The 17,960-nt window shown below is 34.1% G+C and overlaps 1 protein-coding gene across 1 annotated transcript; it reads right to left on the minus strand.

Annotated features, from left to right (window-relative positions):
• Window positions 1–1,070: 1,070 nt before the first annotated feature.
• LOC127842869 (leukocyte elastase inhibitor-like) lies at window positions 1,071–17,120 on the minus strand. The gene is made up of 2 exons (XM_052372617.1): window positions 16,990–17,120; window positions 1,071–4,416 (listed from the first exon to the last, which is right to left on the minus strand). The coding sequence occupies exon 2, from the start codon at window positions 4,405–4,407 to the stop codon at window positions 3,190–3,192; it is 1,218 nt and encodes a 405-aa protein (XP_052228577.1). The 5' UTR covers window positions 4,408–4,416; window positions 16,990–17,120; the 3' UTR covers window positions 1,071–3,189.
• Window positions 17,121–17,960: the final 840 nt, after the last annotated feature.

Genomic DNA, 17,960 nt, shown 5'->3' on the forward strand with positions numbered 1-17,960 from the left:
TATTATTTTGAAAAAAATGTGATAATAATGACCGGGATAGCAATTATTCAGGAACGAATCTCCGGGCTGTCAAAATAACAAAGGAACGAATGTCCGGACAGTCAAAATTTTGTTGGAACCATTATCCGCATTGTCAAAATAACGAAAGCACGAATGTTCGGGTTGTCAAAAACATAGGCACGAATGTCCGCTTGTTTGAAAAATAGGCTAGGACGAATGCCCAGCATTAAATGTATTATTATGATAAAACTGGCTAATATCTAAACAGTATTTAGTTAGAGTATTTGGCGTTAAATTAGTCTTAGAAATGACTACGTTATACTACTTCCACGATAGACATTTGGTATCATAAATGAAGTTCAATGACCAAGCATGTACCACGGGTGGTTTATGGCACCATGCTGTTATTTAGTATTTGTCGGCACAGTATCTGATCATAACGAGATAATGGGTTTGTGCCTAACACAGGGGCTATTACACCACAGATAATCAATAAACAAGATAGATCTTTATTCAAACAGCGCGATAAAAAAGCTCTAACAAAGAGTGTCAAATGTGTGCGAAAAATGAAGAAAAAAGTACTTTTATCAAGATTTTTTATGTATTGACACTTAAACTGTTGAAGAACATATTTAATACTTATTCTGACAATATCATATTGTGTTTTCTAAATCGTTACATCGCCGAATGTTCAAAAGAGTGAAATGTTTAAATCAGATGCGGCGTTGTGTGGGACTATTGTAAATGGTTACACGTTCAGCCTCTTTCTGGAGTTCTGCGAGTCACGTGACTTTGCGTTCTTATCAATTTTGGCCAATTGTGAAAAGGGTCTATTGTATCCCTATTGTATTATTACAGTGATTCGGTAATAAATTAATCAAAATGTGTCCACACAGTTTAATAAGATGTATGCAGATTTGAACATCACAAACGACTTACTATGGCGGTTCAATAAATCACAATAAGCTGTTAATTTATAGAAATTACTTTATAAAATAGAGTGTATATAAAAAGAAGTTTGTTACATAAATACTGTGAGAACAACACAATGAAATAACAAACTACAAATCTTATATGTGCAAATATCCAATATAATATTTTAAGTAAATAAAACATATCGCAAAATAAAATAAGAATAAAGATCATGAAAATCACACTTTGTTAAACATTGTCTCCTTTTTTAACTTAGTACACCACGAGAACACTTGATTTTAATTTTTTTTTCTTTGCGTTAAAGGTGGAATATCATATGACATTTAATTGCATCCGTTACAACACATTTAAAAATGTTGCATTATCCAAATTGCTCACACAATCACAATCATGCTGATAATGTTTAATAATAAATAATATACATTACAACATACACGCCATAGAGACTTAGTGTATAATGCGAAATCATTCACCTGATTCCAATCAAAATGCAAGTTAATGAATACGAAGATTAAATATGTTTCGTCTCTGGAACGTGCATATTCGTGGGCGTTTGTCTAATATATTAAAATATTTTATTATAAACCTTTTTTCTGCCCCAAAATACAAAATGTATTCAACATTCAATTACAAGAATTGGCATCCGCTACTAGCGTTTTCTTTTGTAGCGCGAGCCGGCCGACTTCCTGAGGCCGCAACCGAGCGCTGTGTGCGCGACCTCAAACACACGATGTGCCTTTCGAAGTCCTCGGAAGGCTAACTATTTTATTGAGTTCAATAAACAGTGTAATTTATTATGTTCCTTAGGCTACCTGCCTTCTGATTATAAACTTAAAATAATCGAGTCGCTTCAGATATATACAATGCGACCAAAGAGGGGACCGACGCCTTCAACGAACCCTCTGGCTTTCTATTACTCTCAGCTTATTAAAGCCGCAACCCTTCACCAATCCCTCAGTGAAGCTACCGGTTCCGTGAAGCTACCGGCTTTTGCCTCCGTGAAGCTACTGGCTTCCGCCTCCGTAAGGCTACTGGCTTCCGCGAAGCCACTGGCTCTTCGTCACCCCAAGGCCTTAGGTGAAGCTTCCGTCACTGCCTTGTACGACGTCCGTAGACTCCAACACTCTGAAGACCCTCTACAAGAAACAGGAACTCTGCAGCCCGGGCAGCACCGTTCTAAGTCAACGTAAACACCCAAATGCTTCAGAGCACTGTTCTTTTAGAGTAACGTCCATTTTCTTCAGATGTTGATCCGTTCGTATACACATGAGAACTGCCTAACTTGCCGATCTGCGCGTCTTTATATACTGACGAACAGAGCGCCACCTAGCCAACGGAAACTACCGACGTTTCCAATTGCCCTCCGCACTCTACGGAGATTACCGATCAGCATTTCTCCTTCACTAACACAAAAACAAGCCGAATATATACGCAGGATTTTACTAGAAACATTCCTTAAATATCAAATACTCTTTAAATGCTTAATACATTATTTTTAGCCATACAATTAACTTACTTTATGAATTACAAGTCACAATTTTATATTGTTTACGTGGCAAATTTAAAACCAAGGGAGGTAATTAAACTGTTGCAGTGAAGAAACGCAAAGCATCTATTTCGACTATGAATCCTTTCGTTATACTTTTTCTGTATCAAGCATGTAACTGTACTTCTTTTTATGCTAATACAAACACTCGGACGACTTTGGCACTTATTTCAATTCCACAAAATACTTTCTTTAGTGTACATACATAGTTCTTATTTACTTTTCCGGACAAACAAATTGATAATGGCCTTTAATAAAACGGACCATAACACTAATTTGCTATTATGTGACCACGTCTGTAATACAGGCTGCTCCTCTCGTGCATACGACTTCAAACGTCCAATTTTCAGTGCATTGTTTTGCCGTTCCGGTGTTTCAGATTGCGCAAGCATGACATCAACTCAAAGGTAAATATGTTCTCATCCGAAAATTGCGATAAAAAGATCTCGATGCAGACATCGCCAGTTTTGGCATTCAAGTTCCAATACAACCTTGGTACCACAGTAAACGCATTTAATCTTTAACACTAGTTTTCCATGAACTGCTTAAAATGTTACATACACACACAGGCTATAATAAATAACAATGAAAAGACATACGTTCGATTGACAAACTTAACCGCACTAATGATCAAATTGGGGTGAACAGGCTATGGTCAATATTAGCGCACTGTATTTATCAACGACGTCTTTATGCTAAACACATCCAACCTAGAGTTCGTCTCGTGTCTGAGCAGCTTTAGTTTCGAGTCCAGTAAAGCGACCAACAAACAGTGGCGCCATCATCTCATAGTTCCAAATCAAAAACATGAACGGGTGATCAGCCGTAAACGTCTGTATAAACGTCCGTGGAGGAGCTGGCATGGTTGCAGCAGTTGCAGCTGCTTCCTCTATACCTTCTTCGTTTACATCCACACACGCCTTGTGGAACACCTGAGAAACAAACAAGTCCGTCCCCATTCCAGAGAGGTCAGCTTTGTTTTGATTAAACACGTCCGGCATTCCGAGAGCAGATAATGTATCTGAAAGCTGGAATGAACTCTCAAGCTTGAATTTCGGAATGGAAACTATAACAGTTGGTGAGAAAACATCTTCGATACATTGGTTCATGTTTTGGACGTTTATCTTTTTCTCCATTTCCAGCAATCCAGTGACGGTGTTTGGAAGTAAAACTATCATAGCCATTTCACTCTCAATGAGATACATTTCATTACCAATGTAAGGCAGTTGTAAAACCTTACAATCCAAAGCTGCATTCTTGCTATATCGCACTTTCTTCATTTCTCGTTTCATCATGTCTATCTTCAAAGACTTTCCGTCCAATGTATGAAAATCAGTTTGTGTTGTACTCTGTGGCTGAAACTGTGTCATCCAGTGTCCTTTGAAATAGATAGCATTTGCAACTACCATTCTTGTGAGTGCATTAATAGATCCGCTAGGCAGAAGGTTTTTTATCTTTTCATTTGTGACTTCCTCTACCCATTTGTTTATTTCTTGTCTGCTTCCCTCTGGGTTGGAAATGAAGCACACATGTTTGACATCTGAGGCAAAATGTTCGACTACAGCTTTTCTATAATCGCCCAAAATGCCTTTACCACTGATCGGATAGAGTCTATTAGCGCTTCTCAGTATGCCATGATCGCTCCTTTTATTCAACCGGTAAGCAAAACTACTAGCAGCATCAAGTATTGACTGTTGATCTTTGGATCGAAATTGAAGAGTAGAAATCATTTGGTTTCTGGTTTCATTTCTTGCTCCAATTTGAACCATCGTCATGGCAACAAAAATGATGCTAGGCGACATGAACAGGTTGCTATGGGGATTGTGTGAAACGACATGTTGAAAGAGGTCCAAAGAAAATTTTGAAGCACTTGATGACATGTATCTCAAATGATGTAAATACGCTTCATACCTTTCCGTTCCCATCATAAAAGGTTTCTGCATCAGGAAAAATACAACATAATTAATATATGTTAGTGCATTACATGGCAATTAATTCAAAATGAATATTTTAAATAGTTACTCAGTTTATCTTAGGAAATCACGATAAAAAATGCCATGTGGTTTCAAAAAACAAGAGTGCCTGAAAGACCCAAAGTCGCTCACCTGAGATTCAAAGGAACTGACCTGTCATGTGCAGCCACTGATGTCAACTTTCATGAAGAGTGAACAATTAAACTTCTAGAGTTCTAACGAGGTTTTTATTATAGCAATATAAGGACAAATTTCCCGCTCCCTGGCAGCCACGTTTTTCAACAGACCGGAACCATTTTCAAACACATCAAAGATTTTTCATTACAACAAATGTACTGACCCAGTTGCATGAAGAGTGGACTATGAATGTGACTTTTGGAGTGTAAAAATGTTGTTACCATAGCAATATAAGGCAAAATGCCCGACCCCCTGGTGGCCATGTTTTTTAACCATCCGCAACCATTTTAGAACTCATCCTTGATATCATTGGGAAAAATCTTCAGACCAATTTCCTTGACGATCGGACAATAAATCTGGCCTCTAGAGTTTTAACAAGGTTTCACTACTGCCATATATAGTCATATAAGGCAAAATGCCCCGCCTCCTGGTGCCCATGTTTCTACCAATCTGAACCATTTTTTAACTCGTCCAAGAGTGTTTACAAGACAAATGTTGACGCCGCACGACGCACGATGGACGACAGACAAAGGCGGTCACAACAGCTCACCATGAGCACAATGTGCTCAGTCGAGCTCAAACAGCACAACAATGCCTGATATATACAGGGTTTTTATTTGATTTTGGGGAAAGAGTCTGGCTTTTTTAGAGGAAAAAATCGCGCAAAACGCCGGATTTTGGGGGAAAATAAGAAAAGTCTTAAATAATCTATTTAACATATTTTACTGTTTTTAAAACAAATTCAAGGCAATAGATAATTTAATTATGCAATATTTGTCTATGTTCTACACTGGATCAGGTTAACTTTTATAATTGAAGGTTTAAAAAAAAACATAGCATTTATTTGGGGAAAATCTCTGTAAGAGGGGAACATACGTCTAGGGGAAAGGGCCGATATTCGGCGCATCTTAAAGAAGTATTAAAAGCCCTGATATATCATATGCTCCCAAAGTAAATGCTTTTCAGTGAGGTAAAGTTAATTATTCAATAAACTTTATAAGTAGAAAAGTTAATCTTACAATTTAACAAGTGCTGTCACTATTATTGCCACAAGCATGCAACGTATCATTTTGATCAAAACTTTTGTTCTTTACTTTCAACATTGGGGAACTTACAGTCCTCTATTGATATAGAACTTTTCATTACAATCAATAAGGAACTAAACTTTTCGCTTTGCGCACAAAACTTTAACAAATAAATAACAAGTGTTTCGCGGCCGGAGACATATGCCCCTCCAACTGGGATTTGAACTAGTGACCCCAATTTCAATAGGGGTCATCTAATGTCCAAGGTCAATGCGCATCTTTAGGATCAAGACAATCGGTCAATTCGTTGATGAGTTATTGAGCGGATACAATTTTCACAATTATTATGACAGTGACCTTGACCTTTGACCAAGTGACCCCAATTTTGATAGGGATCATCACTGTCCAAGGCAAATGAGCATGAAAAGAATCAAGCCATTGAAGCAATTGATCAGAAAAGCTTTTCCCACTTATTGTGCCAGTGACCATGACCTCTGACCTAGTGACCCCAATTTCAATAGGGGTCACCGATTTTCCAAGGTCAATGCACATGAGAAGTATCAAGCCAATCGGTGAATCAGCTGACGAGTTATTGATCAGAAATGATTTCAAACTTTGTGTGTTACAGTGACCTTGAGCTTTGACCTAGTGACCCAATGTCAATAGGGTTCATCTACTGTCTAAGGCCAATGCACACGTGAAGTATCAAGACAATTGGTAAATCAATTGACAAGTTATTGATTGGAGACGATTTCAAACTTAAGGTGTGACAGCGACCTTGACCTTTGACCTAGTGACCCCAATTTCAATAGGGTTCATCTACTATTCAAGGCCAATTCACATGTGAAGTATCAAGCCAATCGGTCAATTCTTTGACAAGTTATTGATCGGAAACGAACTGGTCTACCGACATTCAGACTGGTCTACCGACAGTCTACCGACAGACAGCCAGCAAAACAATATACCCCTTCTTTTCGAAGAGAGGCATACCTATCAAAGAACGAATTATGGTTCTTGCACTAAGTACTTCCTTTTAAAGACTTATGTAATTTTATGAAGTTTCAATTAAATCCTTTCACAACTTTTGAGTAATGGTAAGTTTAATTACAAATTTAATCAGTAGATCTATGAAATTCTATCTCAATATCTGCAAAAATAATGGAATATTAGATAACCAGAATATTAACAAATGGCGATAACTCTGTAAGTATTAAAGAAGAACTCATGGAACACTCTGCAATTCCTCTTATAGCCTTTATTCAATAATTGAGTTTGATTTGAGTCCATTCAATTCTTTCTGATTATGATTTACTCAAGAAAACAACATTGTGTAATTATATTCTCCAAAAACAGAAAGAAAAGAGCTCAAATACTATAGAAAGCACTTTTTATCTATGTCCTCCATTATAATATAAATAAATATTTTAATCCCTTTAAAACTTCAATTAATGTATGCTTTCAAGTGAAAAACAATAATCAATAACTCTGCAAATACTGAAAAGAGAGTTATGGTCTTTGTGCTCGTCATTTTTCCTTATAAGCCATCTATTATTTCATGAAGGTTTATTTGAATATGTCCAACAAATGAGGACCTGTCCTCCACACAAAAAAGGATCTGAACCAAAAAACTAAGCAAAATGCAATAACTCCAATCCCACTGATATGAAAGTTTTGTTTCTTGTACTCTGCATTCCCCCCTCACTGTATCATATTTCAATGTAATAAATGTTTTATTTATTTAGTTATGTCATGCTTTGCTAAAGAAAATTGACTGAATCGCAATAAATCAATAACTTCTGGAAAAAGGGATTGTTCTTGTAGAGTTGTTCTCTGCACGGCCTCTTAAAGGCAAATTTCATTATTTAAATTTTAATTTGAATCACTTCAATACTTCTTACGTTGTTCTCTGCAAAATAAGAGGGACAGTCTGATAGCCAGAAGGACCTATGGATCATATAGATATCATTATACAGGGCAAGATATAGGATAACAAATGTATAGATAGCTGAACAGAAAAGAACAGAAAAGTTACTTTTTTACTTAAGCATGTGAAGCTCATCGTAGTTAAAATACATATACAATAACAGCATATGTTGAAGTACACACACAACACACATTATTTTAAAGAACAGTTAAAAATAAACAGGATATAAACACATTTCGTGAACATATTTCATGAGAATTCACATGGATGAGGTTGATACATAGTGATCACACAATTATATGTGTATAGTGTTACAATTGAAGCATTCATTACGTAATTCTTTGTAAGAAATGTATAATTAGTTAACACTACATATATATGACTTGTTGTTTATCATCCTTACGCTAGACCAATGCAAAACAATCATTGGATAATATTACAATACCGTTTGGTAAATCAAGTAACCTGTCCTTAAATTGTGTAGCCGATTCGGAAACAATTGTTGTACGTTTCATTATATCAGCCAACAAATGGTTCTCACACCATATATCGTATTTTTGATGCATTTTGAACGAAACTAAAATATGCAAGTTATTCTCGGACAAAAAATAATACTAGTGACATCCTATATATCACATAATAGCAGAGTTTACTTAAGCATAGCAAATTTTCAGTTAATTTCTTAAGTTGTACCAAATTATAATAATTGAAAAATGCAAATAAAAACAATGTGAAACTAGTTTGCACTAGATTCTAAATACTTTAATTACTTAATGCACACATTTAAAATTGTGATTTAAATCAGAATTCATTATAGAAACTTATTTTGTTTACAATACCCTTCCAAATTAATAAAAGGTTTCAGTATTAATACTTTTAAACTTAAGTGAAAGGTTGAAATATTTTAATAATACTTCAATTGCTATGTTAAAATGCAGTTTGCAACTGAAACAGTGATTTTCTCCGCACGTTTTGAAATTGGGAATTTCTGCTTTAGTAAAATAAAAAATAGCGAAATATTGAGTCATGGCAGGATGACTGAACCTTATTGAGAATTTAGAAAATATGGCTAAAAACTAATGATACCCTTCCAAAGGTTACTTTATTTTACAAGTTTCTCTATAAATTAGAAGATGATTGATAAATAATCAAATTTGTCTGAGAAGTGGTACTCTAAGGCTACCTTACAGCCAACATGTAACTATCCTTCCTACTGTAGTACACTTCATTATACATGTACTTATGTTTTTGATGTAACTTGCTTGAACATTTACATCATTTGGTTGATTGTTTTTCAGTAGTTTTGTAAAATGATGATATCCTTATGCTAATAGACGGGGAGTGTGCTTTCACGAGTATGTCGTATGGTTGTGTGTGGCCTATTAGCTATTTTCACAGCTAAGATATGTCATGTCGTTTTACGAGGGAACGCAGTCTCGGCATTTTAAAATTCAGATCTGAGCTTTACCTTGCACTGTAAGTCAAACAAATTGTTGTCATTAATACTTTTAACTAAATCTTTTGTCAGATATATGCATATATTTCACAATCTAGTCTTTATATAGTATTAATTCTCTGTTAAAGAATGGGCGATTCGTACTCGATGTATTTCGTACCAGCAATTCGTACGCAACATGTTTCATACAAACATAATTATATTTCTTTCTTGTGCCTTTTAGATGTTATTATTTCATTTTAGCTCTAAAACTGTATTTTAAAGCATAGTTTGAATGAAAAGTAATTTTATAAGATGCGTGTTGTCTTTTGGCGCTCATTATATATTTTCAGTCGGTAGTACAGTCATTATTAATCTTCAATCGTTATTGTTGCGCCTTTCACCAAGATGTGAGTGAGAGTGGTTTTTGTTTAATCTGTGGATAGTTGAATTATATGCATAGTTCAAAAGTTTGAGATTATTGTGTGAAATGAAAAGCATAACAATTTCTATTCAAATTATAGAAAATTAACCATTTGAAGAGTATATCTAGACAACTGTTGAGTGTCAAAACATGTATTGTTTTAGTAAATTTAACATCGGCACTGTGTTTTTATAGTTTAATTTGCTTTGATATATTCAATTCTTGGAAGTTATTATCCGTATTTAATAAATACATTGGTCCGTCTTATTTTAAGAAAGTAGTTTTCTTTATTTATAATACCACTTGACATGTATGCTTACACATCATCTTTCTTAGAAAAAACAGACGTTACTATGTGCATATTCTCGATACATGTTAATATATGTTTGTAATTTAAAATGTTTTGGCTGTTTTTTAAGTATTCGTTTGTTTTGTTACAGCCATTACGGGGGCTATACGAAATCAATAAACCGTTAACTGCTGTTTTGGGTAAAATCTGTACACTAACTAGAATAATCATTATTATATGTATGTATAATGTCCCTGGAAAATGTAAAATGATGAGTTAATTTCGTATTGCAATTTTAAGAAAAAACAACACAATTTGAAACAAAAATAGATAAACATACAAATGAAAAAAGTGTAAATGTTGTGCACAGTGAATTATTAGGGCTGTGTTTTATGGTTATTGTCATCTTAAATTTTGATTGTAATTTATGGGTATAGAGTCTGATACCATTTTTGACTTATATTTGGAATTAAAAATTTGTTTAATTTGAAAAATGTGTTAATTATCTGTTTACAATTTTAAATTACCCTAGTTGCTATGAGTGTTACCATGTACTCTAGGTAGTTCTATTTAAAGACAAAAAAGTAGCTGCTATGTAGCCGCTACTAGGTAGCAGGAAGGTAGCCAGAAAAGGTAGCCGCTACTAGGTAGCCAGAACAGGTAGCCAAAAGGAAACAGAAAAGGTAGCCGCTACATAGAAGCTACTAAGTAGCCGGAAAACAAATATGCATCCAAAAAACTACATAGCCGCTACTCAGCCGCTACAGGTAGCGGTTGAGTAGCGGCTAGGTTGCAGCTAGGTAGCCGCTATAGGTAGCCAGAGGCCTTAGATTTCTGTTAGGAAAGTGATGATATTCTGTATATGCTACTATTTTATAATCATAATTTTTAAAATGAACAAGTTTATTTGATTGAGGTATCCGTTTTGTTAGAAACATATTGATAGAAAGTAATTGTTTTATTTCCAAAGAATCTCTGGAATTACATTTAGGAACACTTGTTAATTTTCTATTATGCCAAGGATTAACTATCATTATAAGAAGCTACATTTGAAACATACATAACATGTCAAATTCAAACAATAAACACAAAGGGCCTATATTGCCGACTTTGTGTAAAGAAAATAGTAACAGGTCCTAAAGAAGACAAACATATTTATAACATATTAATCCAAAATAGTGATATTCCACCTAGTCAAACCAAATGTAATTCATAATTTGTATATATAGATTGGAAAAATGTCTATAAACTAGTATTTAATTTAACTTGGGATACATATATTAGATGGTTACAGTGTAGAATAATCCACAGAATCTTGGGAACAAAATCTCTAATGTTCAAGATGAAAATCGTTGCCAACAATCTATGTACATTCTGTAATAATGAAATAGAAAACAAAACACACTTGTTATGGAACAGCCCCTATACCCAAGTTTTTTTAATTTGCTGTTAAAATAATGAAGAGAAGTAGACCTAGTTTACTTACTCAGCTGAAATGTCAAGATCTAACAGTTGGGATTAATAAAAAAATGACTGATATAAACATTGTATGCATTGAAATTTAACGGTAAATTTTTTATCGTCAAAAGAAAAATAGAAATCCCTCACATTTTGACTTGAAAATTGCACGAAGCAAACATTTGAAATATACAAAACTACAATAGAAACAGAACAAGAATCGAAAAACTGGTCATACGTCAAAACATTTTCAGATATCCCCTACAACATCTTTATTAATCATAACAACTTACATATGTATGGTTCATCAAATCTGAATTTTGTTAAATCTGCACTATACATGTAATACACATAATGCAACTCAGAAATTAAATAATTCATCTTCCTTAAGTGTATATTATTTATAGAAAAAAGATATGTATGCATACAGGTGTTACTTAATTTTTATTAGTAAACCAATGTTTTTTATTATAATTTAAAAACAAGGAAAAGAAAGATAAAAGTATATGTGAATTTTTAAACATGAGCGGGATATGGTTGTAACTATGTTAATATCCATTAATGTGTATCTTTAATCTATTAAGTATTTACATGTTGTTTTTTTCTTTTCTTTTTTTGCTACTTTGAAACATGTGTTGTATATAAATCTTCTATGGCTATACACACCCTGCATGTATGTGTTTATGACTTGCCATGTATTTTGCACGAATTTTACATGACTGTTATATGAAATATTTATTATTATATGGCAAAAATAAAATGTTTGCAACAAAAACAAAAAACAACAACAACAAAACTGAAGATTGATAATGGCTGTTCGAAAAGCTTGTGTTTTATCCAAACAGTGCATTTTATGGGAAACGTTTAAAAAAAAGAACATTTACTAGTAAGTCGCATAATAACAAGCATTTAGAATCATTCTTTAAACGAGAAAGGCTGCATTTAAATACGCAAATAGAACTGTTAAGCGTTAGTAAAAATGTTCATGTGAACATCATTGAGTCTCTTAAAAATGTTAATTTTAATTTTACTTTTAACTTAGTTTTGAAATGATCACGTTCGCAAAAAAGAAGCGTTTATAAAAGTTGTTCGTTGAAACAAAGCTCTGTTGCAAACTCCCGACATACTTGATAATTTATATTGGGAATAATGTTTTCCTTATTTGCGCGATATTATGAATTTATGATGAACAGTCTTTCAGCTCCGTGCTTAATTAAAATTCATGTCAAACGTTAACAAACCGTTTCCATTGTTGTTTTGTCACATAAAAATACATAGTTATGTCACCATTTGCAGCACGTAGCACTGCTTTTCATTTACAATTATAAAGAACTGTAACCCACAACAAATTGAAGATATTTAAATAAATGTCCTATACCAAATAAATGAACAAGCGAGATACCTATTCCGTTTTTTAATATACATATGATACAAAAAAACGTCCAGTTGAAAGAAAACTTCAAATAACTTCTGCCAAATCATGCCAAATTAGAAATATCCCGAATTCTTTCAATTCTTGTATGACATGTTAGAAAGTGTTGTTTTAGCGGAACATCTTATTGAAACATTATCGAAGGAAAACCTTTAATTACGGAATATCTTTTCGTGCAAATATATAATATTTCGCGAAATATAGAAAACAATCATGGACTCTTTTTCTTGAAAAGATAATCTGATGCTTAAGTCGAAACTTTCCTTCCACTTTAGTCTAGAAAAAGAAGAAGTTGTAGTAGTCGTAGCAGTACTAATAGTAGTTGTAGTAGTAGTAGAAGTAGTAGTCATTTTTTTAATGATAGTGTGTGTGTGATAGAATCGCGTTTTACTTAATCAATAATGTGTCGTACAATTGCACACTTATTTCAAATTATGTACGTATGGAAACATTCAACATATGTTATTTGGAAATATAATGTCTAAATGCAAATGGGTATACATGCGAAAAACTCCTTAATTGCTAGCAACCTTCTACAGTTAAGTTTTACGATGCACGATATTTGCTATAACATTAAATAATGTAACACATTTATTTTGGACATTCCTCAACAAGCATAACATTCAAAAATAATACGTTGATTAGACAGTTTTTGCATGCACACTTCAGACATAATTGTATTTGCATACGATACACTTCAACATTTTTGACGATGCTGCTTCAGCGAAGCAGCTCGTCTAAGTTATCATACCATGAACAAATTATTCACCATGGCGACCTATGTAAAAGACCGAGCCAGTCCGATTTTTCTAATCGGCATACCTCGCTGATTATCATTGATAACATTCTCCTAGCAGATTGTCGTTCGTGCCTCAACATACAACAATGGCCGCGCCTATGAGAGAATGTTGACACTCGTGTCAAAATTTTATTATAGCAATAATCGGCTTGTTTGGCTATTTAGAAACTGTCGTTTAGGATATTTGAGTTATTTATTCACTAAATCTCCGACAACAATGGATGGAATTCGAAGGATATATTCGATGTGAATGAAGGACTTTCTGGATCTTGGTAGTTTGACACGGCAAATCTGACATTCTGGTATTTTTAGTTGTCAATTTAAGTAATATTTTTCTTTATAAATTGTATTCGATCATTTTGCGACTTATTGAATGACTATGATACCCGATATCAACATATCATAGGGGATTTGCAGATCATCAAGTTGTCCTGAAATTCAACATTGATTACAAACTCTTTACTGGTTTGTACTCTTTCTTGTTTCTATGTTAGTACTTTATATCATTTTAAAGTAACATGACTTGTGTCCTTGTGAAAGAGACATTAAGGCGATTGTGGCCAGTTTGGATCCAGATCAGCCTGCGGTCGCTTGAAAGCTGTTTGCTTAAAAGCGGTTTTCTACGGAATTCGGATAGTGCCATCTATAATCTCGCCCTCCTTTCATTAAGGGCGACACTAGACACACGAAGCGATACTTGATATTTTTCTTGACAGTCGCGGCGACGCACGATATATTTCTTGACAGTCGCGGCGACGCACGATATTTTTTTGACAGTCGCGGCGAAGCACGATATATTTAATACGATATATCGCCCTTGTGTAGGTAGCCCAAAAGACGATATATCACGTTAAATATATCGTTCGTCGCTGCGACTGTCAAGAAAACTGTCGTGCGTAGCCGCGACTGTCAAGAAAAAATATCGTGCGTCGCCGCGACTGTCAAGAAAAATATCAAGTATCGCTTCGTGTGTCTAGTGTCGCGTTCAAAGGGCGACACTAGACACACGAATCGATACACGATATTTTGCGCGACAGTCGCGGCGAAGCACGATATTTTATTTTTCAAATATCGCCCATATTATCCGAATCTCGTGTATCGAGGTCTAATTTCAGACCGTGACACTAGACACACGAAGGAATACTCGATATTTTGCGCGACAGTCGCGGCGCACGATATTTGTACCATTGAAGATCACCTAAATTCAGAATAGCTATTATAGAAGTGTGGAAAGTTTTAAGGGTGTGACAAGTAAGCGACAATGGGTCATTACCGAGAGGCGACAACTGATCTATGGCTGTTTTAAAACAAGGAAAATTAGTGCCTGATTTAGATTTCCTTACATAGTTCAATAAAAACTTATTTCAGAAGCCTGGTAACAGTTTAACGTTAATGTTACCAATGTGTCAGACCAGTGCCTTGATTTTGAAATCTAGAACATACATGGTCAAGTCTTCATAAAATCAGGACAAAAATTGTATTTTAAGTCCTTAATTGACCTGGCTATAGTTTTCAGATTATTATAAGCGCAATTAGTATATTTATATCATTATTTATGCTTTGTGTATTGTAAACATATACACAATCATGCAGTTACATGATAACAATAAATAATAACAAAGCCACCCATACTATAAAGGTCATTGACAAAACCTATGGTAAAAATGTGAACACATGGAGTGTTATCGCCCTCTCGTGCCAACAAAAACAACACGTTGACAGGTTGTCATTTTTGACAGTTCTACTTTCACTTTCAATTTGTGATATCAAACTATTAACAATTATGTGGCTGAGAAAAATATCGCCATTGCTTATTTAATATATTTTCTGCACATTTCTTCACTTCACTTCAAAACTTACATCGATACACGATTTACTTCGTTAATTCAAACATTCCTGACAGCCTACCGCTTTGTTTACATATTTCGCGTACATTTTGACGCGCGTAGGTAGGACCGCATTACCGCTGCTGAAATTTGTATTCATACTATTGCCTTCGAGGTACTTATCCGATGTTTGACGGAAAGGGCCAAAAATGTGCGAGTATGGGTCAAGTTCCCCACAGGTACTACTTCCCTGTACCCCGGGTACCCACATTTTTTGTCCGTACCCAAACTTTTTCGTACACATTTTTTTTCGTACCCAATTTTTTTCGTACCCAAATTTTTTTCGTACCCACATTGTTTTCGTACCCACATGATTTTTACCCAATATTATTTCGTACACAATTTTTTGTGTATCCAATTTGTTTGTACTCAATTTATTTTTTCACATAATTTTTTCGTACTCAAAATTTGTGTACCAATTTTTTTCGTACCCACATACACAATTGTGGTGATGTAGATAAACTTAAATTGATGCTTTTATATCAATCCTCTTCAAAAGCATCGTCACATCAGTACTGTCAGTATTTTGTTTTATCTTTAGCCCCGATGAATCTTTATGCAGCCACTGAAATACGTGAAACTGCCACATACTCTAACTAGATAACCGAATACAATGTAGGTCTTGTACGTTTAATATGATACCGTTGGTTTCTGTCCGTATCTGATATCCTATACAAATAATACACTTCATCATAGATATCATATCATAGTGGTGGCAAGCACGAACAGTTTCAAGTTCAATTTCATAAACTCTTCATGTTCACATTTTATTTACAGTGATGAACAGTGTTGACCCGAGTGTCATATATAATTAAAATTAAGCAAACTATAATATCGTATAAAACAGAATTAATTCAATAGAAGCAGGTTGTCTTTTTTAAAAGTTTCGAAAAAATTAACACAGTTTATTGCATAAAACAGTATTATGCAGTGAACATTATAGTTTCTTCCTCACACAACTGTTGACGTGTGTACGAAGACTTTGCAAAATCGGAGCAGATTTGAGTTTTCAAATGAGTGAATGTTTGGAGATCACATTAATTAGGCAGGAAATTATGGCCTCGATTACTTCTTGATAGTTGCGTTGACAGATATCTGCGATGTGTTATTTAATTTGTTATAGATGCGTACACAAACTTATGATAAAAGCCTCGGATGACCCCCGGGTTTTGAAATATGTAATATATATATATATTATAATATCAAGCTGTTGAATGAGTTGTTCACATGCGTGCTTCGAAGCCAAACACTTGTCGACACGTTCCCCTTTCTTACATAATCCGCAACGCAATATTTAATTCTTTAGAATTGTTAAACACTATAATAACGTCGACAATTTTGTTGTGATTTTACAAATTTGAAACACTTTAATGCATTGGCAAATCCTATATGAAGTGCGACATAAAGACAATACGTTGAAAAAACAACAACATAATGATAGAGTTACGAACGCAACTTAAAGAAAATGCCGTATTGACAATATTCCGAAGCTTACACATTCTAAATAACAGTCCTTAGCAATTGAGCACACTTTTGTATACAAAATACACAAACACGTAAACATGTTCACAATAACGGAAGTGCAATTATGTGTTTTCCAATCAAAACATAATCAAATAAAATAAGCAGATACTATAAATCATAAAGAAAATATTTGTGTAAAGGATATTAACTAGTAGTTTACTTACAAAGTACGGTGAAGAGCAAAATAACTTAGCACAGCTGCACAATTTATATAAATATCTTGATCACCTTTATAGTGGCTGACTTAAACAGGTATGCGCATTTTTCATTCCATCATGTGATTCACATGATAAAGAGAGGCCATCTGATTACGTAAGCTATTCGTAGACTAGAGGTTACATACAAATAAACTATTTTGTCATCTCCGCGGTCAATTCAAAACGATTGCCTATTTCTAAATAATGTATTTATTTCTTCTCATATTAAAGAAACTCAGCATTTTTACATGTATTATGTTATTGTTTGAATTGTTTATTTATGTCTGATATGCAGTTGTTCCTTCATTAGAAAACCAAGTTGATAAGGTGAATGTGGGATGTTTTAACTAATAAAACGGTTTATGTCAAAATCGAATATTAATTGACACCAAGTTTTCTTTGCAACATTATGTTTAATTGTAATAGCAAGACAATTGGGTATCTAGGAGCGAGGAACCACATAGCAGACCCTCAAATGAGCTTTTGGGTGACAGTTACTTTTGAATGAAGACCATGTAAACTATGTCTTTTTATGAAGATATAGTAATCCAATCCTGTTATGAAAAAAATGTTTTTTTTTTGTTGTTTACATTATTAGGTGAAACAAGTCCTCTACATATATGATTTTAATAAAATCGAAGAAATATGGAGTAAGTCCAATGGGTATGGTAATGAATGTTATCATGATAAAGCCGTAATGATAATGTTGTACATGTGAAGTACATGTCTTTTAAAAAAGGGATAGTAATTGCTTGAATTTATGTTTTTCTTGTTTAGATGAAAAGTACACGTATTCACATTATATTTAAGCTATTTAACACTTATTGTGATGATATGTGTGGTAATTTATTTGTACTTAAATTTAAAGTTCTTCGCGTACGCAAACAAAGAATGATTCAGTTACTACAACTCATACAAACTTAATTAGTTGTATACGC

This window comes from Dreissena polymorpha, chromosome 8 (genome assembly GCF_020536995.1).
Source record: "Dreissena polymorpha isolate Duluth1 chromosome 8, UMN_Dpol_1.0, whole genome shotgun sequence".
In the NCBI taxonomy this organism is placed as follows: domain Eukaryota; kingdom Metazoa; phylum Mollusca; class Bivalvia; order Myida; family Dreissenidae; genus Dreissena; species Dreissena polymorpha.